The following is a 23,626-nucleotide window of genomic DNA, read 5'->3' on the forward strand; positions in this document are numbered from 1 at the left end:
TGCTTTTGCTTTTAATTTTAATTTTTATAGAAGAATTTTCTGAAAAAGCTACCTTTGGTAAGATTTCTTTATAAATTCTTTTAATCAAATAAAGCACTTTCAGAAAATTTACTAAATGCATTTAGAAGCAATTTTTGAGTTAATTGTCCTAATAATACATAAAATTATGTCTATGTCTTCGATTGCTCAATGAAGTTTAAAATATCGAGTTTTAATCACTAAACTTATCTTAACGTTGAATGTTGCTCACTGGTATAACAACGTTTTTAAACTTCTAACGAGATTAGTGACGTGACTGACAAAATGCATATGTGACAACCAAAACACCATTACCAAATTGTCATGTAAAAATGCATCTTTCATTATTCACTACAATTTGGAAAACGTGTTCGAGCTCTCATTATTGAAGGACATCTTCAATTACTCACTAAATTTTGAAGTAGTCGAATTTTGGCCATTACACTGATAAAAATGACACCAACCTATCTCAAATTTCCCACCTAATATATCTTCTCATTCTTCCTTTACCACCTCTACAGCCTCTAAATTTCCCACAACTTTCTTTTCCTCCCCTCCCCCACGTAGCTCCCCTGATTTTTACCCTCCATTGCTACCTGAATTGATGCTGCATTAGGTGATCTAACAAGATATAATCCCCAAATTTCCTTGCAGAGACGAAATGATTAGGTATACGTGGAATTCCATCTATTGAGAATGGTTCCATGTGCAAGAAAAACAGTTGCAAACAATGAAGAAAGCTAGCTATATGCAGTCATAGGAAGAAAGCTACTTATGTCGGGACGATACGACGCTACACAACATTTCCAAGGGAAGGTTTGTGACTGCCATGAAATAAAAAGCTCATTGAAAGATGTAAAGAAAATATTTCATTACTTGTGCCCTTCCAGATAATTCTATCCCCATTGTATCCACAAAGTCTAAAGTCATAATGCTTCACCACAATATACTGAACAAGTTGAACTTCCATATTTTGAAAGTATTTATAAACAATTTAAATTATAAATAGATTAACATAAACCAAACATAGGATAATTGAGCTTGGTAATATTAACTTATAGGGCTAGTTACAATGAACAATTATGAAAAATATTAAAATTTTGTCTATTTTTGTATACTATCCAATCCACCAAATATTTTTGTTACCCCTCACTCGACAAAACTCAAAGCATCCATCACGTGGCATCCAACCAGCAAATCAAATCAATCCCGTACTCTATGCCATTATCCTATTTGGCGTAAACGAGGCCACCAGACAAAGGTAGTCGAAGTGATGCACCACCTTAGTCGAACTGCCATGTAGAAGCCAACTCTCTATAGTCGAGGTGAGGTGCCATGGCTTGCAGCAGTGTAAATCCGAAGCGATTAGCTTCTAAACGTGCAAAGGAATCATCATCTTTCACCTCTTCTAAGAGATTTTCCGTACAAAATATTCCATGATTGATTAATGTGATCTCTCTGCAGTAGGTGTCTCTAAATCAACCTTTCTGTATGCTTTTCAGATGTCGGGCCCAAGTTATAGGGTGACTACTTTTTGAAATCATTAAATGCCCCTGAACCTAGGATTGTAGAAGTGAACTCTATGATGAAGCAACTCGAGCACTAAGATGAGGCCACGTTGACTAACGTAGCCACCCTATAAGTTGCATTTAGTAACATTTGAAGGTAATGTAATTTTACACATTCATAGTGATATTATCCACTCTTGTTATTCTCTCTATTTATCATTGGCGCCCGTGCACTAACATGGTTCACGTGTTCTGTCCATCCACACCCAAATGCATATCTACAAGTTAATTAACTTGATCATCACAATGCTTGCGATCACTTTCCCCATCGTTGGAAAAGGTCACGTGCTTCTAACTGTTTGTCCAAGTATACAAGAGCTATAGCGTAGAGGTGAGTGGAACTAGAATTTGTTGGTCACATCACCTATGTAAAAATCGAGGTCAACAATGTCCTTAAAATCATAGGCAATAGTGCAAATTGGTAGGAATTAAACTTGATTGTACCACGAAGCAGATATCTAAAAAGAAACTAGGGTTTATTTTTAATTCATAGAGCATGTTTGGTATGAATTAAAATCTTATTTTAATTTAAGTTAAAGTCAAACAATCAATGTTAAACACATATGTCATGGGTCCCATAACTTTTCAACTGCATATTCAAAAAACTTTATCATAATTTACTAAAAAATCTAATTTAATTTCCACCAAACACCCTCATAATAAGAACCAAGAATTCGTATCCAATACCAATATACCATGATAATACTGACCATAGCATAAAAAGAATTTAGATCTGCACTTTATTTGGCTAAAAAGAATATTTACCAGTGCATCTCCCTTCTGTGATGCAACCCAATGTTTCATTTTGTTTTCACATCACGCATTTTCCTTCTTATCAGATTGATTCCAAACATCCCAAACTCTTCTAACAATTCTTGTATGGAAGTCTAAGGTTTTAGATGACTCCATACAAAAGCTGGTGGGAAGAGTATAAATTTCAGTGGAGGATATTTAAAATGCACTTGAATCTTTGACAACAAACCCGCATACTCTTCATTGGGAATAGGATTTGTTCTGATGCGAAATTATGCAAAAAATCAGTGGCCCTAAAATCAACAAAGAGACTATTTCATGTAGATGCTTTGAGAATAAATTGTGTAAAAAGTGAATTTTTTTTTTTTTTGGTGAATATGTGGTAAAATTTAGATAAAGGTTATGTCCATGTATAAAATTATTTTATTGAAAGAATATGTGGTTAAAATAAGTTAAAAGAAAAATGAATTTTGAAAAATCACTACCAAACTTGGACAAGCTTACTGATATAGGCATATACCATTACTTTGCCACTATCTCTGATAACATAGCAACAAGGAAACTTGACAATATTTTATGATTGCTATTTCCCCTTGACAAGATAAAAAGAGAAAACAAAAAAGGAAGGAAAAAGGTGAAAATAACTCACTCAAATTTTGATTTTTGAAATTAAATCACAAAATGTTTCAAACACTTCATTATCACTTGTATGTCCAATCCCATATTGCATCAATCTACAAACAATAAGCATACTTATATCAGAAGTTGAGGGAATTAATTAATGTTAGTCTTTAGACAATGTTCTATCCTTTACTTAAGAGTATCTTCAATGATATTGTAAAATGGAGATTTAGATCTCCAAACTGACCGAAAACCTCTCTAATGGAAATATGCAAAGGAGATGCAAATTTCATTTTTCGATAGAAAAAGTGAAAAATGTAAATTTACATCTTTTCTTACATCCACAAGAAGCAAAATGTGAATTTAGATCAGTCGATTGGAGTATAATTTAGATATTTTCTCACCAGGATATAAATGAGGATGCAAAAGAAATTTTGGAAATACCAATTTACACTTAATTTTACCCAACCGAAATGCTCGTAGAATGCAAAAGAATATAATCCCACTAGGATAAATTCCATTTCTGATGTTATACAACGAAAAAAATTTCGAATTTATGTTTGGACAGCCAACTGAAATTCTGAAACTGATTTTCATTGGTTCAACAATGGCAGAACCAGGAATATACCTCTTATAAGCTTGAATAAGAAGCTTCAAATTTTATCTTTTGGTAGCTTTATTAGGCAGTGAATTTAGGCTTAATTTAAGTTATATGTTTTACGTGTTCGAAGGATCGAATTACGTCTAACTCTATCATATTCAGGAATATGCTTCACTCATGAATTAGAAGTGCTCTCCATAATGCAAATCCACTTGTCTTGAAAAGCAAAATGAAATATAGGGTTGCCAACGCAAGATTGAAAAACAAAATCAAAATAAGGTGCAACCATGAAGAAAGTAGAATCTGAAAGTAAAATACATGAATTTAGGAGATAAAACATTCATAAGTTTTGAACATAAATAAATATTCATTAACATTGGATATATATATATATATATATATATATATTTGCTTTGCATGATCTATAAGTGTATTTGGAAACTCCATCTACTAATTCTAACCGAAAGAACTTTAAAGAGAATGTTAAGCGATGAACAAAAACAGGACAGAATTTTGCTATAATTATATGGAAAATATTAAGCGTGTAAAGTTTTCATTTTCAACTAGTTATACTCAGAATGTAATAAAGTTATCTTTTCTCCTAAATAATAGTAATTTTTATAGCTTTGGGAAAATCATAATGATATAAAATTCATGAAGATACAAGTACATAGAAATGTTCACATAATAAACAAAAGTCTGAAAACTAACGTCATCTATTAACCTATTTGGTAGATTTATGCTACTCAAACAGGGTTTTTGACAGGCCCTTGTAACAGATCTCAGATTAAAGGGCTGAGATGTTGCCACCTCAGCTCCTGTTGCAAGCTCTATTGGAGTAGCAGAGTGAAAATAATATTAAAATAATATACATCTATGTTACTCTTGACGGTTTAAACTTTTAAATTAAATGATTCAACAAGTTATAGTCCATAAGTAGAAGAATCCATTCTAGAGGAACAATTTATTATTATTGTATGCAAAATATTAATCACGTGAATTCCATTGTCAACTAGTTACTGTATTTATTATTTCTACCGTCCTCTTCTTTCTTGTATAAAAGGATTAGTGCCTTCCATTTTTGATTCCATACTTCCCTACAACAATCCTATAAACTTCTACTTATCCCTACAAAATATTTCTAATTTTCACTTATTTTACAAGATGAAGGTCCAGAGAGAGAAAAGATTTGCACTACTAATGGCAGTAAGGGATTCAGATTATGTGAAGAAAGTCTATGGTGGATATTTCAATGTATTTGTTGAAGCATTTGCAGATGAAGAAGAGAAATGGGACTTGTTTCGCATCGTCGAGGGCGAATTTCCTGCCATAGATGATCTTCAAAACTATGAAGGATTTGTGATCAGTGGAAGCCCTCATGATGCTTATGGGGATGAATATTGGATTCTTGAACTTTGCTTTATTTTGCAGACATTATTCGCAATGCAAAAGAAAGTTCTTGGAATTTGCTTTGGTCATCAGGTATATATCTTTTATAAAATGATACTGAAATAATGAAGGCTAATTTTGCTTATTTTGTTTCACTTTTTACTTATAATTATGTTTCATTGTTTCCAAGGTTTTGTGTAGAGCTTTGGGAGGAAAAGTTGGGAAAGCATATAGTGGTTGGGATATTGGAATAAGAAAGGTTAGGTTTACCGAGGATTTCACCTTTTATGGATACTTTGATGATAGTTTGGATGAAATTCCTCCCACTCTTTCAATCATTGAATGCCATCAAGATGAGGTATATATCTTTTTTTAAAATTTTTTTCACTCTCTATTTACATATTTAGTGTCTATTATTATTATTATTAACTTCATTAAAGAAATTTGACAGGTCATGAAATTAATTGACAGGTTTGTGAAGTGCCTGAGGGAGCACAAGTTCTTGCATGTTCCGATAAAACACGTGTAGAAATGTTCAAATTTGGAGACAACATTCTAGGAATTCAGGGACATCCTGAATATGAAAAAGACATTCTTGACAATATCATTGATCGTCTTCTTTCGAACGGCTCCTTTGAGGTAGACAAATCATATATCGTAAATTCAGTAATCGCTTTTCAAATCTGTCAGACTACGTTTCTTTTTTTTCATAACCACTCCTAAACCCTGATAATTGAGGGTTTGTATTATGTTGAAGCCAGTGCAAAACTTTGTGACACGACATAAATTGTTGCGGTATTTAAACTCATAACTATGTTTTCATTTGTAATCGATAAAAGGAAGGTAATATTAAATTTTTGTTGAGACCTTTTTTCCCTTCAATAGCAGGTCCTTGACTCTTGACTCGAATAAAGGAAAAGGATTTGCACAAAGTTGATCTTCAATGTAAATTTTTGCCATGCGTTATTCACATCCAATCCGATGAATTTATGTGAATCATGCATTACAGGCACGTGCAAAGGTCAATTTAATTGTGTAATTTTTTTACAATTACAGAAGGGTTTTGCAGAAGAAGCCAAGTTGAAGTCAATGGAAGCAGAAGCAGATAGGAAATACTGGGAAAGGATTTGTAAGAGCTTTCTCAAAGGCAGGTGGATTACTCAGTCGCAAACATACTTTTGATGACTTTGCTGCTTTCTTCACTATGTATGCTTGTCTCCACTCAATATTGAACACTCTTCCATTTGATAGTGCAAAATCATTAACAACTTATTTTCGAGTTCGTATAACTGAAAAAGTTAAAAGGTCAAGATTTACTAGGGTTACTTGAATTGGGTTTCAACAACATAAAGAAAGTTAAACCACTAATATTAAAAGCCAAAAGTGTTTCTATTTCCAATTACATAATTATTTTTCTATGATGTTACACTGATCGAAAATGCCCGACAGAAGACTTGATTGAACACTCACAATAAGGGATGGGGGCCACTTTTTTAGTGATTTTTTTAATTCACGCGGGTTTTACAAGCATATGAGCCGATTTCAAGACTTTGTGTCATGCATTTTCGGTCAACTCAACTTAGATTGATTACATTTCTCCNTCGTTCTTTGGGCTATCTGATTTGGGGACCCTCCAATTGGACTTTATTCTCTGGGCTGTTCGATTTGGGCTGAATTTTTATGTATCAACAGAAGGGTTACAGGATTTCGAATAATAATGATGACGTGGCATACTTAAAAAAAAAACAATAATAATACTTCACCTGTATTTCCCCCAAATCCAAAGTCTCTTCTATTTCTCCCAAATCACCCACGAAATTTCTTCCCCAAACCAAACTAACTGTCTGTGTGCTCACTGTCGTCGTCGATCGGTACCACCGCATACAACGTTAGCATCCCCTTCACAACTGCAGTCATCTCCATCGATGCCAACAAGCGGCCTGTGAACAGAAAAGCCGACGCCGCATTCACCTCCATCCCCGACGCCGCATTAAATCCTTAAATAAAACTCAATATAAAGCAAGAAAAACTGAACAGAAGTTTAAGCTAACCGTCCTTCATTGCTGCCTGCTCAATTGCTTACCCCCCCCCCCCCAATAAACAAAATAGCAACCAGTACAAGGACAAAGCACAAACGGGAAGAATTTATGTAAGAGAGACATATACTTTGTGTTGAAGAAAAAATCCAAAAAACCGAGGATGCAAAAATGAAGAGAGTAATAAAATGAGAGTATTATGTGGGTAATGAAAAAGAGGGCTGGGGCAGCCATGAATGAGTTGCTTTTTAAGTGTGTGGGGACACAGAGAAGCTAACCAATTGACAACCCAAGTAAGAAGATGGGAGAATACCTTTGTCTGCCATTATCGGTGACTGCAAATTTTGGAATTCTTGATGAGAATGGCGTCGACTTTCTATTTACATACAACTCGGAGATGCGCCGGTCAATTGCCCGAATTTTGGCCGGATATGGGAGAGTCGTTAGTGGCGGGACTCGACGCCAATTTTGGGGGAAATGGTGGAATGAGAAGCTGTCCTTTCCCGCGTTTTTGTTTTCTCAGCCTTATTTTTTTCGTTTTTTTTTATTCCACATCATCAATTTTCGAAATTCTGTACAATTCCTGTAATAAGTTTCCTGTACTTTTACTATAGGCTTTCTGAATGGCATAAGAAAAAGAAAAGGTTTTCTTTGTATGAAGTTGATCTCAAACCTGTTTGTTTGTAACTCTTTTTTCACCTTCATAATAAATATTCTTCTATTCCTGTAAAATAAACTTTTAAGTACCAATATGATTTTTGATGTGCTTGCAGAAGCAGAAGCAGAAGCCAAAAATCTTAATCTCATGGTAAAGTACAAATATTTGTATCTTCCAAAAACCATGTCCAAACTGGACTGTTACCATGCTTAATGAGAACTATATACAGAGTTAGATGAAAGAAAAAGTTACAGGGAAAACCTGAGTTATGCCTATGTTGTACTTAAGAATTCAACTAATACAACAATTGAATATAGCCGACCCCAAATTTACTGGGAATAAGGCTTTGTTTGTAGTTGTAATATAACAATTTAATTGTACCTATTTTCTTTTTTCTTTAAAGCGTGCAATGATAACATCAGTATACAACATGAAAGAGCCGCCTGAAAGAATTGCCTTTTTTTTTTATTACTGGCTCTAATTGTTCTCATAAACAAGTTGAGATGATCTTTGGCGTCTTGCCCCCCAAGAGAAGTTCAAATCGGTCTTCCTTTTATTCCTCCTACTTGAAACAACCTTCTTTTTAGTCCCGAGATTGCCTTGACAGTTTTCAGCCCCACAGCGGCACTCAACCTCTGGCCCAAATTGCTCAAATCTGCAGACTCAAGAACAGTAGCTTTAGTCTCTGCAGCTGTTTTATATCAAACCAAGAGTTATGTACTAATAGCATGTTTGATAGGGACAAGTAGATAGTACTAAACAATATTAAAAAAGACTACGGTCTATTATATTGTTCGGTCCTATCTAATACCGCGTAAATAACATGCACTTAGGTTCACGAAAGCTACCAAGTACCCTTAGTCTCTTGTAATATATTTTCTCCCAAACCAAAAATATGCTAATTTTTTATGGACATTTCGATATATCAGTGGGTTGAGTACACAGCTGCAGCTTATTTGTTGAAAAGTTTATTCAAATTCAAATCTCAGAAAATAATATGAAAATCAGCAATCCGTTGCACATATGACATACCTGTAGTCATAGGTTAACGGTTCTCCTACTTGAATGGATCTTGCTGCAAAGACACCAACCCGAATCTCCCCATCAACCTGCCTTTTGAAAAGGAAAAATTTGACAACAGATATAGTCAGAATCTTCCACGTGCAAAGAAATAAATATAAAATCAAAAACTGGGAAAACTAGTATTAGAAAAAAAAAATGACAATTTTAAGTTTGTAACTGTCAACCAGCAATAATGGTTAAAGAGTTCCTAAGAGTAAGAAGAAAAACCACGTAACTGTATCCATTTGGCCTCAATGCATCAGCTTATGAATTCTGAAGTTTGAAATGTATATTATCACCATAACAAGTTCAACCAAACTAGACTACAATTTTTCATTTCATGCAGCACTGCAAAACAGATTAATTGAGGAAAATTCTCTAATTTTTCAGTAGTTATAATTCACAAATCAATTTAAAAAGAATATAACAAACTATCTTTCTGAGAGACCCACCTACTGACAAATACACCTAAAGTATATTCAGAATAGTGTTTATTCGTAGTAAGAAAGTGGATAGGTAATTGTGCAAGTATTATAAATGCTATTACTTGTGAGAGCCTAATTATTGATGCTTGATATGGTTATTAGACATGGAAATTAAAAAATTAAGGAGGAAAGGGTTTAGAGTTCACGCCACTGATTAAGATTGTGGAACCTATATACTGAAATTAAAATGACTTACGAATATAAGTTAAAAGAAACAAAATGGGATACATAGATTGGGATTGTAGCTGCATTAGGGACCTAGCAAGGACTTAAGAAGCAAAGTTTGAGGGTAACATTCTGTCTAGCGGTGGAAGCCCCAAAACAGTCATTCACATTAGGAAGGCATGAAAATCAATTGCAAGATAGTTTTACTTACCATTTTTCCAGTTTACAATTAGGAGCACAGCTATGATTTAGAAATCGTGAAGAATTTCCCTTGAACGTCGCATCAATCACAAAGTCCTTCCGAATTTCACACATGTAAAAGTTTTGAACTTCCTGATCTTTCATCTCCCATAGCCTTTTCTCACACAAAGCATCATCAATAACTAAAAAGAGAAACAAACTATTAGATTATAGATCTTATTCTTGAAGAAAAAAGAAACATGGAAGGATAACACAGCATATTCATAAAATCTTTCATACTCCATGCTTTAGGAGAACTTGTGATAATTTTAATTATGAATTATGCATCACATTTCAGAATCTACAGAGGATGCAATAGCTAAGAGCACTTGCATTCTTAGGTAAACTCTAGTACGGAAAATATGAAAGCGGGAGTTTATATTCTGCACCACAGGCAGTAAGTTAATGTGAGCAAAGAATTAATGTCATCATATTACAGAAAAAGGCTTCAGTGGGCAAAGAGTTATAGACTGCAATATCAATAAGCGTTGTGGATGGATGGAGAATATGGGAAATTTCAATGATGAGACAAGAAGACCTTCTGAGGTTGGCCAATATAATATAATAAATAAAGATGCATTGGATCTGTGTTCAGCAGACAGAGGCCATCAATATCAAGCACAAGGTAGGATTCATCTTTCTCAAAAATCTTGTGAGTTATTGAAGTATGGACACTGAAAAAATCATGCTATTTTCATGGATCTTCCACAAGAAATTAGAACATTTTCATCGATATATGGGTGAATTACATATTCCTTTTGGCACACAGTTACTTGACTAAAATAGGTATGCATTAATTCAGTTCCATAAGGCATACAGATTTTGAGATTTTCAAATTTGAAAAGGAATATATATAATTTTTTATTCATTCATAGTACTGTTCTTTGTTTCAACGTAATCTGGTTGGAAAAGTGAAAAGCGATGCACCACCTCACCCCTCTTGAATTCGCGATATGGTCCATGTACCCTTGCTAGAAATGTATCACGGTGGAAAAGGCAAATGTTGTGGCTGCTCGAAGCATAAAGGCCACTGTAGCTAAAAACGTATCACTGAGGAAAAGGCAAATGTTGTATATTCGAAAGTCACTTCGAAACTCAGGTGACTATAAATGTAACTGACATAGGAAGCTCTTTTCTAAAGATTCACAATCGACAATCTTATTAGACTTGAGAAGTAAAAGAAAGAAAGGAGAGAAAATATAGAGAAATTAGAGGAAGTAAATATGAGTTTATTCAATAATCAAGCCTAACTATTACAATACATAAGCCTTCTTTTTATCTGGTTTTCAAGTGAACCTATTGTAAGTAGGAAAATGAATAAAGATATAAAATAAAATCCCAATTTTAATCAAACTTGAAAACTATAATAAACTAAAACAAGTTAATAAAATCAAACTATATTTATTCCTAATATATTAAGAACTCCTTTTACTCTTATCTTCATTCCCCATCATTTCTCTCCAGCTAAAAGAACTCAACTCCAGCAAGATAAACTACAACTTTGATGCCGGGGGGCAATCTTTCTTCTTGACCAAATAAAAAAATTGACCATATGATGACAACCTAATTTACAAATCATCCTCCATTACTATTCCTTACACCAAATATGCGTGAACAACAATTCAGTCTGAGGAGAACACCAAGCTATGATACCATTTAATATACCAAGAGCTCCAATTATAATCATATATTTCTCATCAGTAACACCTCGTGTTCTATATCCCTTTATTTTTCATATCTAATCTTTTGCTGACTTACAAGAAAACTATAAATCAGAATCCCACATCGTAACATGTGTGTGTATTCAAGAAATTAATGTAGTTAAGATCAGCTTCTCAAACTTTTTCACACGCTTAGAGAACTGAGTTAGAATTTGAAATAAAAACTGAGTATTCCAGTAGTATGATTTATATTTTGACATGCAAGAATTACCTTCACCAACATACTCGATCACAAAATCACCTTTATTGATGGACTCAGCTGCCACTACACCCCAACCACAATGTTCTGTCTGGTAAGCAAAATCCAGTGTCAATGTAGTGGAAAGGAAAAGGAAATTGGTTAAAAAAATAAAATCCGTAATTAAAACAAACATGTAAAAATATTAAAGAACAAAACACATCACTTTTACCTTGACTAGTTGGATCTTTTTTTCTTTCCGAAATGGTCTGTTTTTACAATCTCCTTTGCAAAGGCAACCTTTTGAGCAGCTGATGCACTGAACTCTGTTATTCAAAAAAATAATAGTGGAAGCCATCAATGCAACTTTACTATGAAAAAACTCAAGAATTTATGTGAATCCATGAAAGAATATTGCAATAGAAATATCATCGGTGCCAATTTTGAATGAACTGAACACTGAATACTGTTTGCTGATTCCAGCCTCTATAAATGTTACATATGCTGCATTGGTTTGTATAGAGGTGTCCGACTTCTAAGAAGAGCACGATGCTTTAAAATTTCTCATGAAATGTCTACAAAAGAATATAAGTGTTCAAAATGACAGTAGACCTAGAAGTTAAACAGCTTTTGCGACAGAGTCATTTTCTACTCAACCAAAAGCTCTTGTATCAAGTTATCCATCCCATTCGGCAAAAAACAGATCTTAAAAGCTAATTCGTGAAAGAAAAATATTTTAGTCCTTGTTTTGTAGGGAACTTCCACATGTTAAAATAGAATAGGACTACATTATTCAAGAGGATTACTTAAAAGTCAGATAAGGACAGCTAGAGTTTCGGGAACACTATGTCTCTGTCAGACAAATGGAATACCAGAACTCTTCCAACAATTGAAGCATATAGGGAATGTTTTTATGACTAGTATGAAACCAAAGATAAGCATATGGATGTTTAAATTACTCCAACAATCATCTGGTAAGCCTTTCACCTGTTACACAATATCGAATCATAGTGTGTGGTTTAACTTGGTTAAGCAAGTCAACCATGCTTGCTTTTCTTAAATCTTGTTGAACTGATATACAAGGTTGATAATCCAATCCAACTTCACGTGCACATCAAAACCCAGTGCTTTCAAGATATAACAAAGACTAGCTGAATTGGATTGATAAACTATCTTTAGGTTCACCGTCATTTCCAAAAGCCATTATGCAAAGAGAAGGGAGTGCTGGCTTGCTGCAGGTGTAGGGATGCAGAGTAATGGCCATCACTGTTCCATGTCTTAGATTCTATAATGATAATGCAACAGTATAGTACATAACAGTTTAATAGAGAATATCGTAAAATATGGGATTCAAACTCGGTTGGATTAAGAAAAAATTCATGGAATCCAGTTTAAGTCAATGTTTTTACAAGCAGAGAGTTAAATTGGTGTTGGATTTGTTAAATGAACAACCTTGATACCCTTCACACAGAATGTGTCCATTATATACTTGGGTAAAGCACAGGGGTGCATTTGTGCAATTGAAATTTTTATGAGATGAAAAAAACTATTCTCTATGTCTCCAACTAGACCAACAATGCTATATTATTCGCTGGCATTCAGAAACATCATATACATAAACTCACAGTGGTTGAGATGAGAATATCAAGAGAGAGTTGTAAAAAACTGTTTTTTGACACCTAGTGCAATAATTTGAACACATCAAAAGAATGATGCTAGATATATCTGTTCAAAAAATAGAGAAACCTAGCAGCCATGGTAAACATGAAGGAAGATGCAGATTTACAATTACATGGAATGAGATAGATAAAAATGAATTTGAATCTTTGATTTTAAAGTGAAATTGATCTCTATAGGAGCAGAATGGATAAAGCGAAGACATGTAGCAATGAGCTTATACTTTGATAAGTTAATTTTATAAATATTGCAACACTAGTTGAGCAACAGACAAACTACAAGTTAAAGATTAGTAAAAGCACAAGTTATAAAAGGGAGGACATAAACACCTGCAGACACAAGCCTCAGAGCATTCAGTAGAACTACAGCTTGCACATCCAGTATCAGCATCAACCTTACTGCGCTTCCTCCTAATGAGGTAAAAGTCTACTTGAGTTAAGTTAACTAGAAATTAAGCATTTAGAGCCATTACAATTTTAGCTGCATTTACAGCTTTAAATAGTTAATCAAATCAAACAGGATAAATAGTTTTTTAGCATCGTCCAAAGATTTTAATAGTAGTTGAATTCTTTTCATATATAGAAAGGGAGATAATGACTATTTGTGTACAAGTATAATAAGTTTCAGCTTAGTAAATCTGAAACCAACATGCATAGGATACTTCGCTTGATGTGCTCATATGGAGGTGGCACCAATGTGTTTTCTGTCAGGTCTTTCCAGTTTAAGTCGATCTCAAATTCCTCGTCTTTATGTGGAAGAGGCAAGCAAGAGAATATTTCCTGAAAGATGCTACGAAATTGTTCGTAATTTGAATCATGATGAGCAGAGATAAATCTAGAAAAAAAATGAAAAAGAAGCAAGTTCACATCTATGGAGAGGTCTAAAGTGTTTAATCTTTAGTATTTATTCACAACATATTGCTTCAGTATCGAAATCCCTCTAGGCAATCAAAGGATTCAATGTAAAACTAATGTTGCAAATCTGCTGCAAATATTCATGACTTCTACATATTTAATCCCAATTTTTGTTATAAAATGCAAATTTCAAGGCAAAAAGAAGTAGCATTGAATAAAATCCACAGTGTGATGCACTGCTTTATTTCATTCACCATGCATAATCAACAAGAAAAGGAAACTGATGATCAAATTCTAACCTCTAAGCTCCTGGCTGGAACCTCTTGCTGCATAATAAAAGAGATATGTGAGTTCTGTCAGGTAGTCAATCAAAATAATAAACATGCAATAAAAGCAACATAAACATAAAAATTTATTGACAATATCATGTAATGAAGCCTGAATTTCAATTAGTTGTATCATCTCATGAAATAATCAGGCTAATATATGTTCGAGTTTAAATGTTAACGATAAAATCTTATAGATCACAGAACATGCTTTGTGGAAAAAATGGAAAACTGTTAAAATAGAAAACAAGGGAAAAGGAAAGGTTCAGATTGATAAGTTTAAATAGCCTGGTCAGCATATGAGTTATCAGCAATGAAAGCTTCATAACAAGCATCAAGGATTTCATAAATAAAATGCAATTCACAACTTTCATAATTCTTTATTCTTCTTATTCGCTCCCCTCTATGGTAATAATTTTTAAGGTATAATAACTACTAATTATAGCAGCAATTACTGTTTTAGATTTGAGCATAAATTCAGCTGACTGGAAAAATGAGCAGCTTATATAAATGAACACGTCAAAAATATATTTTATGGGTTGAAGTGTTTAACATTCATGCTTTATGTACCACTTCCATGACAACTTTCCAAAATGAGACCTTAGTTTGCAAGGAAAATATTAGTTAAATTTCCAATAATTTATTTCCTAGAGATTTGATAATTTTTTTTTTTTTTTGTCTAAGTTTAGCTGTCACAACAATTGGAAACATACGTGGCTGCAATAGTGTTCATTCAAATTTGAGGACTTACAAATTCGGTCAAATGGAGCGTCCGAGCTTATTACAATTCCAAAAGGTGCTGTTTTATTAAAATATGAATAAATCACAACCAATGAACAAGCCAAGTCAGGCTAAGCAAAATGTTTTATTTTCACTGGAAAGTGATAATTTGCTAAGTGACACCTACTCTTTATACATTGTAAAAATAAAGAGGCAGATATATGTTGAAACCTTGGATCCAAGTTCTAAAAATTCAATTTTTTTTTCCAACTTCTTCAATAGAATCCCAGAATTTGCTTGTGATTTGTGAACACAAATTAAATAGGTTGATATTTGTATTTTTATAATTTCATACTGGAATAAAAGAATAGAGTGTAATTCCAACTGAATGAAATGAAAGTTAAAATAGTTTGCTAAGCTTTCGAGAGGCTTAGCTCTCTCCCAATTGACACCTTAATTTCTGCCTACTAAATCCCACTTCTCACCCCTTTATCTATAGTTTGACGCCTACATAGTGCCTTTGGGGCATATCAATATCCGCTCCCCAAAGTGGAAGTCCAGAATACCATATGGCCAGACAATTTCCTTTGACAACACCCAAGCCATAGTTGAAGCGGAAAATGGATGTTTTGGTCTGGCGAATCAGCCAAACCCTACTCAATCGATCTACTACCATTAGTAGATGTCCATGAAAACTCCATGACCAGTTGTACCCACTTGATCTGAAAGCTTAAACTATTAGAGAAGGCACATATATATCATTTGAATCTTGTCTTCTACCTGTCCCCTTACGTGTAAGCGAATTTTCATTTTTTCTATTAAATCCTAAACCATGCACAATACCTTTATATGAGTGGCAGCAAGACTTGAACTCAGGACCTTTGTCTACTCTAATACCATGTTGAACCATGAAATCTAAAAACTTAAACCACTAGAGAAGGCCACATGTATATCCTTTAAATCTTATCTTCGACACGTATTTATATAGTCACGTGTCCATAACACCAAAAACATCATAGATCATGTGGCCTATATATATCCTATTACTAAAAGAAATACTATAGCGGATGACTGCGAGTAATCAATGTACACTTACATTCTAGTCACACAGTTACCGCATTTTGACATGGGTATTGGGTCGAGATATAATCTCAAACATTCTCATCGAGTGTCTAGCAATCAAAAAGCTAGTCTCTAGAAGTGGCTACCGCCATGCAAGATGGAGCACTTAGTGTTAGATTTAGGTAATGTAAATTTTTCAAATTCGTAACGTTGTTGACACATTATTATGCACTACATCATCTTGTTTAGTCGTAAATTTTGAAGAAATTTTTTCCGTTTTCAGAATCTATGCTTCTAATTCTGGAAAAGTGCTCACTTCTAACTTTTCCTATAAGACAGTTTATTTATTATGAACATAAATCAAAGTACTTTTATTGAGATTTGAAAGACATTCTATTTGTTGTCTGATTGAGACAACAATATCCCTTGTGCAACGGACTATATCATACAAAAAGACAACGATGTCTTTTATGAGCATTTATTATTTATGAAATATCTAAAATGTGGAAAGCAAGTTTTGTGCGAGGTTGCATCTTGAACAATTACAAGAGCGAAAAAATCATATAAAGGGTAGTTGATTTTATATGATTTATTAAAATGGACCAAAGTTAAAAAATCATCTATCTAATACCTCATCGATAGATTGGTATGAAAAATAAGTCAATTCTCTTTCAACGATGTGTTAATATTTTCTTTTGGTAATACCATATTGTTAAGAAGCATTAGGACAAGAAAACTATGTAAAAATTTCACATTCCATTAAACGTCTCAAAAGTAAGGAAATTAAATTCACCACCTTCCTCACTTCAAAAAACCTCTATTTTCCTCTTATAATTGGTTTTCCATTAATTTGATAAATTTAAGAAACATTCCAAAAAATCATACTTCTTTTTCAAAGAGTAAATACAAGAAAAGCGAGTATGATAATCTATAAAATGATACAGTTTTTAAAACCTTAGCATGATAAGATAAGGTTTCATAAATCACGATGAATTGATCACATTTATTTTGAAAAACATGCATGATTTTAGCAAAATGACAAATGATGATGGATTTATAGATGAGTCAAGTGCAACGATTGCACCTATATTGATCCAAATCCCAAAATTCTCATCAGAATCTTGAAGGAATAAGTAATTCTCCGTTTCAGTGCATTGTCCTTTGATTTTGTAATATATAAAGGCATCTTTGCTACACCTGAACGAACTAATTTTCTCATTTGTTAAATCTCCCATATCAGGATGATCCTCTAGTACATCAAGTTCTACCATGTCACTGAAATTTCCAACACATTTAAAGTGCTATCTCGGTATTGAAGCCACATTTATTAAAGGAAAAATCATAAATATTGTTTGATAAGAAAATGAGAGTTTGCAACTTTTTTCATTTGACAATTAACACAAATATTCTCAGATTTGTTTGAGCAAAATCATAGATAGATTGTTTACTGTATAAAAAGGTTAAAGAATTAGAATGGAGATAACACATTCTCTGTTTCAATGCAAGTTCCTCTGAATTTGTGCTATAGCAAGGCATTTTGCCACACCTGAGAGAACCAATTTTCTCATTTGTTGAATTTCTCATGTCAGGATGATCCTCTTGTCGCATCAGGTAGAACTATGTAACTGAACTCCCCAACAGATTCAAAGTGTTATCTCAATTTTGAATCCGCATTTATTAAAAGAAAATTCGTAAATATTATTTGATAAAGAAAATGAGGGTTTGCAACTTTTTTCATTTGACATTTAACACAAATATTCTTAGATTTGTTCGTGCAAAATCATCAATAAATTGTTTATTGTGTAAAAAGTTTAAAGATTTGGAATGGAGATAACCCATACTTTAGTGTCAAATACTGTAGGAAGCCTTATTTTAGTAGGCAGTTTGCCTCTTCCAACCTTTAATTCTCCTTCTATACAACACCCTTTAGCTTCCGCACCAATTATAGGATTTTGCACGACTAATCTCTAATAATAAAACTATTAGAAGCATTATCAAAAGTCAGTTGCCCAAAGGATAAAAGATTATGTTTGATCTCAAAATTATCAAGACATTTTCAAAATTTAAATGTCGACATAGGATTTCAATCTTTTCCTAAGAAAATTTTAGACTGTGACCATTTTTATATCATGTTGACTTGTTGCCATTTGTAAGGAACAAAATTAGAACCTTACCTAGACCATTCAGCATATCAGGGGTGCCTTTAGTCCACATAAAGAGTTGGATCATTCTCATCATGGAAACTTATTATAGGGAGCTATAGGAACATCTTCAGCTTGGTAAGAATGATCAATCCGATTCCAACATTCCTAAGGCCACGCTGCCTCGTGATTAGCCAGGCCACATATTTGTCAAATTACTTCGTCATTCCTTCTTGGTGATTGCTAGGTAGATTGATTTCCTTGCTTCCGATAGTTCCTCTATTGATTGTAGCCACCATGGTTGCTTTCTTGTTGATTTTCATTACCAATGAAGCCTCATCCCTTTGAGTTGAAGAGACCACATCAACAGCATCACCTTTTCCTCTTTGGCTGAGGAAGGGTTGCTCATGGATTATTTTGTTCGTCTTCTCAGTACATCTGATAAGCAGCATATGTCTGTGCTTGCAATGCTAAAACCAACTGATTAAAGATGGGTAACCATGTGAAAATCCTTATACTACGGACCAAATCTTCTGGTTATTTTGATAATTTCGTTACTTTTTTCCATTGGCTTTTCCACAGCTACAACACTATCACAAGTATTTTTTAACTTTCTAAGATATTCATCAAGGGAAAGATTTCTCTTTTTAAAGATTCACAAAACTTTCATTCTAGAGAATTTCATTCTCTTTGATGATGCAGATTTGTTCTTCCATAAGGTTTCACACCTAAAAAGTGGAATTGACACCATAAATCATTCATAACTAATACCTGTTGCATGATTATCCCTAGCAACCATGTGGTAAATAGACTGTCGTTGTGTTCATCCATGCATTGTATTGAGGGTTGATCTCCGTCTTACCATCTTCTCCAGTTTTCTCCTTTTCTTGTTCTCTGTTCTCGGACAATTTTTCTTGATTGGGACTCCAAACTAGAGGCAAGACTAGTGACCTATGATGCTTGGACTCAGGTAGGGGTATAGGGTACAGGTATGCATCTAAGTATCGAATTTTTTATTTTCTTAAATGTAAGAACACGGGTACGTGGGTACGCCTTTCAAACTTCAATTTTTTTACTAATCCAAAATATCATCTTGAATAGATCAAAATAAATTATTAACAAAGAAGGAAATGAGTATTGAATAAGGGATTAAGACGAATAAAATAGAATTTTGGGGTTTAGTTTTTTATCATGGGAATTAGTAAATGTTATATAAAATAGAAAATGAGGAATTTGATTGTAATTTGGACTTAATGGAGCACTGAGTAACACTATATGAAACCTATTTTCATTTTACACAAACGAAACCCTAAACCACCGTTACGGAGATAAAAGGAAAGGAAAAAGAAGAAGAAAATGGATCAGAAAAAGAAATAAGTAGAAAAAGAAGGGAAAACCTAACATCGCCGTCCTTCTCTACCCTCTCGGAGGCGGCGATAGGTTTATAGAGAGCGAAAAAAAAAAAAAAAAAAAAAAAAAAAGGAATGAAGAAGAAACAAAAAGATGAAGTGTCCAGTTGAAATTTGAAGGATCTGACACATTTTCCATATCGGTGTCGTGTCGTGTCCAACACGGGTACTCCTATTTCAAAGAGTCCGAGCATCAGAGCTAGTGACCTCCAAATGAGGAAATTTTTGAAACTTAATTTTATAGAGATTGCTGGTACACTGATGAAAAAACTGATTGCTAAGTTGAGTTTAGAATGGGAATTATTTTGTTTTCTGCTCTAGATTCAATCCCTTGGGGAAAGCACTGATCCCATCTCAAATTCAAATTGAAATTGTAACTCTCTTTCCAAGTCTATACCAAGGAACAACAAACTCTCTTATATATGTGAGTGTGTGTGTGAGTTTGATTAGAGCCAAATCGTAACGTTCTTGATTGTCAACGCTAAGAAAATAGAGATTGCCTTTCCTAATCTTATGCAATTCTTCACTAGAAAAATCCTTTGGATAGTGTACAGTTAGTTGCTGTGTATTCTTCCTTTGATATATTGGTTATTGTTCTGCCTCTGCATGTTTTTTCACCGATATAGCAGTTGTCACTGCTACATCATTCTTTTCCATTTTCATTGTGATAGATGCCGTGGTGTAGTTGTGCATCCTTCCTTTTAATATAGCAGTTGCCTCTGCCACATTGTTCTTTTTCAATTTCGTTTTAAAAACTCAATCCTATACATGAAGGAAGGTATTCAAACAAGTGTCTACAAGTCATTGACTCTTAAAATGCAACCCATCCATATGCCGACCTAGTTTTGGACAATTTATGAAATCACCAAAAATAAAAGGAATAATGGAGGAAGATGATGGAAAGAATTGCAGTTTAAAGGAAACTTGCATCTCTAGTTCTATCATTAGGCCAGGCAGAGCAAAATTTATTAAAATGCAGTCACAGTTCAAAAGTACACGTTAGTCATCTAAAAAGGTACCAAATATAGCAAAAGAACTACCAAATTGGATTTCTGTTCAGAAATGGAAGCTATATCAGATTCGTAAGTTACATACTTGCAGCTCGAGTTAAATGGGAGTAAGATTGGCAATTGATCAACATTTAAGATGCTCCAAAATTAATTTTATTCTTTCATATGATGTGTCTCTCTTTTTTGAAAAGGAAATATATATCCTTATGTAGTGGCTGCAGGGAAATTTAGCGGCATCTTATGTTCAAGAATTTTAATGTGTTCCCTCTGTTGTGTCACGAGAAGAAAATTAGTTTCAAATGCAAATATAGATATAATAAGTTAAGAAGTATGTCAAAATTATTCAAGTTATAGCTCAAAATGTAAGGTTCGTATCTATTATTTGGAGCATCACTCCTCGAATTCTCAGCTCATCCATTCAAGGTCTCTCATATCAATAGCTTTGATTGATGGATAATCAAAATAAGTTCTACTTTGTTTAGTAAGCCACAAAAAAGACAAAATTAAAGAGAGAGAGTACTGAGATAGTGATGTTTTGTTGGTTCTGATGGTCATTTTGTGGTTTACCAGTAGGGATGTGAGTAGAATTGTTCTAAGTTCTTAATAACATCAAACCAAATTAAGAATGTCACGCCGCTGTTGAACCAAAGAATGATATCACATGAATGCAAAAACACTAAACAGTGAAAGAAACTTTGAACAATGTGGAGAAATTTAGAACCATGTTGATGAATGAAGGAAGATATTGACCTTCTTTTCCAAATGCCAGTCAGTAGGATGCCTCCAACAAATGACCTCCTGTGGTCGATCAGGGAAACGAATCACATGCTCAGGAAATGGTGCGCACTTATCATGTGATGCCATTGGGCATCTTATACATCGCCACAATCGATTCTTTTGCTTGCACAAAAAGCATGCCTGATTAATAAAGAGATATATATAAACCTAGTTAAAATAATCTTCACGGCAAAAACCAAAATTAGTAGATACAGGAAACAAGGCAAAATCAGAAACTGAGAGTACTTTTATAAAGAAAACATTGATGATGTCCATATTCAGGAAACACTAAAAAAGAAAAGAAAAGAATTAACGTAAATCAAAAACTTCGTTTACACAAAGATGCACATCAGTGGCCTATAATTGTGCCACCGTCATCTTTTATGCCTCAACTCAGATAGTCATTATAACTTTCTCACACTTACATGTTGAGGGCACTTGAATTGTTTCGAAGACAAGAAGCCAAGTCCATCTTTAGCACATATTAGGTGAAAAGCTGCTTGACAGCTGCGAACAGAGCATAATATTTCCTCATTGTAGATTACATTCTGGCAAACAAGACACTGGCCCACAGAGAGATGAAAACTCGTGAGAATGTTGAGCCACTGATATTATAAGGTGAAATATTAAAGTGAATTTTTGTTTAGAACATTAAAGGCATGGTGGCTGCTACGCTAAATCATCCTCTGTTGCAAAATTATTACACATAAAAGCATCCCAAGAAAATGCAGCACAAAGAGTAAGGCTTGGTTTTACTTTTGTTGTGGATAAAATGTCTTTTCTTAACTTTTATGTAGGTACATTAATAACTCAAAATAGACCAAATGATTAATCTGAACCTCACAGCAATCTATAATCACGATAAAAGATTAACTATAATTAGACCATTTATTATAGAACTAAAAATTAATCGGCAAGATTTAAAGAATCCTACAGGATAAAATTTATTGAAACCAATTAATTAATTGACAGCTAAAATAAAAGTCAGAAATATCCAGTCTTCACCAAGTCCATAGAATAACACTAATAATTCCTGAAAATTGAGAATTCAGTAGAAGAATATAAACCAAATTTGTAATCCAAAAAGGTACGATTTTTTAAATTTTAAAAACTTTGACGTTGACAATCCAAAACAAACTATTAATTTGCTACAGGAAGCAATTTAACAAAACAAAATAAACAATTAAAAACCAACTCTTCATCGTCAAAAATAAAAATCTAACAGAAGAAATCTATGAATTACCAAATTCCCCAATTCACCACTCCAACTGACAAAAGATAAAAATCCCCCAAAAAATCATATTTAAAACAAATAAAAATGATAAATTACCGTTTTAGGAGCTTTACACAGGAAGGGAAGAGAACTCTTGGAATCCGAGTCTCTCTTTTCAATTTTCCAGTTCCCCTCTTCGCACGGCTTCAAAGCCCTAGCCATTTCCATTTCTTCTTCGCCTTCCTCGAATTCTCTAATTCCTTCTCGTTCCACGTCACCATTATATACAGTCAATTGAAACCCAGAATCCGAATCCTGCTCCAGAATTGGTTCCATATCAGGACTCGGGTTCACGCCCACCTGAACTGGTTCTCGAACAGGCTTGAGTTCGGTGCAAGGAACCGCGGCTTTGAATGCCGAAAAATTTGGAAGTTTGTCCAGGGCAGGCATTTTCGGATTAGAGTGAGAAAGCAGCCGTTACAGTCTATGCTGCATCACGTGTATATGCAACAGTGGGATGGGGTGGACGATGAGGTCAGGACGATTTGAGCGGGAAAAATGAAAATTTATGTGAATTCTCGTAACGGGAGGTTTGAGATTACGAAAATTTACGATACTGCCCCAAAGGGATGAAATTTTGAAAATGACTTAAAAATGTTTAGTGGAAAGTAAAATTAGATTATAGAAGTTTTTGAAATGTGTGGTTGAAAAGTCGTGGAATTCATATGATTAATATTGATTGTTTAATTTTAACTTAGATTAAAATCAAATTTTAATCCGTACCAAACGGGTTTTCAGTCCAAATTAGATTTGTAGTAGATTTTGATAAAAATTAATGAACTATATAATTATAAGTTGATAAAAATTGTGTATATCATGAAATATGCAATTGAAAACGAATTATAGAAAATGAGATTTAAACATGGACATAAAATGTTCACT

The 23,626-nt window shown here is 33.7% G+C and overlaps 2 protein-coding genes across 7 annotated transcripts; one reads left to right on the forward strand and one right to left on the reverse strand.

Annotated features, from left to right (window-relative positions):
* Positions 1-4,596: 4,596 nt before the first annotated feature.
* Positions 4,597-6,222, forward strand: LOC111399606 (gamma-glutamyl peptidase 3-like). 4 transcript variants are annotated; one of them, XM_023027011.1, is made up of 5 exons: positions 4,601-5,043; positions 5,141-5,308; positions 5,422-5,589; positions 5,836-5,895; positions 6,007-6,114. In XM_023027011.1, exons 1-4 carry the CDS (start codon positions 4,726-4,728, stop codon positions 5,851-5,853), a joined length of 672 nt encoding a protein of 223 aa, XP_022882779.1. In that variant the 5' UTR covers positions 4,601-4,725; the 3' UTR covers positions 5,854-5,895; positions 6,007-6,114. The 4 variants fall into 4 exon arrangements, with proteins under 4 accessions (XP_022882778.1, XP_022882779.1, XP_022882780.1 ...); XM_023027012.1 differs by having other exon boundaries at positions 5,839-5,895; XM_023027010.1 differs by lacking the exon at positions 5,836-5,895 and having other exon boundaries at positions 4,597-5,043; positions 5,141-5,209; positions 6,007-6,222.
* A 1,545-nt stretch (positions 6,223-7,767) lies between these two features.
* On the reverse strand, positions 7,768-23,236 carry LOC111399607 (histone-lysine N-methyltransferase ASHR3). 3 transcript variants are annotated; one of them, XM_023027015.1, is made up of 11 exons: positions 22,802-23,233; positions 21,897-22,034; positions 21,445-21,612; positions 14,326-14,352; positions 13,821-13,951; positions 13,502-13,582; positions 11,728-11,821; positions 11,529-11,607; positions 9,568-9,739; positions 8,677-8,757; positions 7,768-8,299 (listed from the first exon to the last, which is right to left on the reverse strand). In XM_023027015.1, exons 1-11 carry the CDS (start codon positions 23,132-23,134, stop codon positions 8,122-8,124), a joined length of 1,482 nt encoding a protein of 493 aa, XP_022882783.1. In that variant the 5' UTR covers positions 23,135-23,233; the 3' UTR covers positions 7,768-8,121. The 3 variants fall into 3 exon arrangements, with proteins under 3 accessions (XP_022882783.1, XP_022882782.1, XP_022882784.1); XM_023027014.1 differs by having other exon boundaries at positions 13,502-13,598; positions 13,834-13,951; positions 22,802-23,232; XM_023027016.1 differs by lacking the exon at positions 21,897-22,034 and having other exon boundaries at positions 13,502-13,598; positions 13,834-13,951; positions 22,802-23,236.
* Between the last annotated feature and the right edge of the window lie 390 nt (positions 23,237-23,626).

Source organism: Olea europaea, chromosome 9, assembly GCF_002742605.1.
Source record: "Olea europaea var. sylvestris chromosome 9, O_europaea_v1, whole genome shotgun sequence".
Classification (NCBI taxonomy): Eukaryota; Viridiplantae; Streptophyta; class Magnoliopsida; order Lamiales; family Oleaceae; genus Olea; species Olea europaea.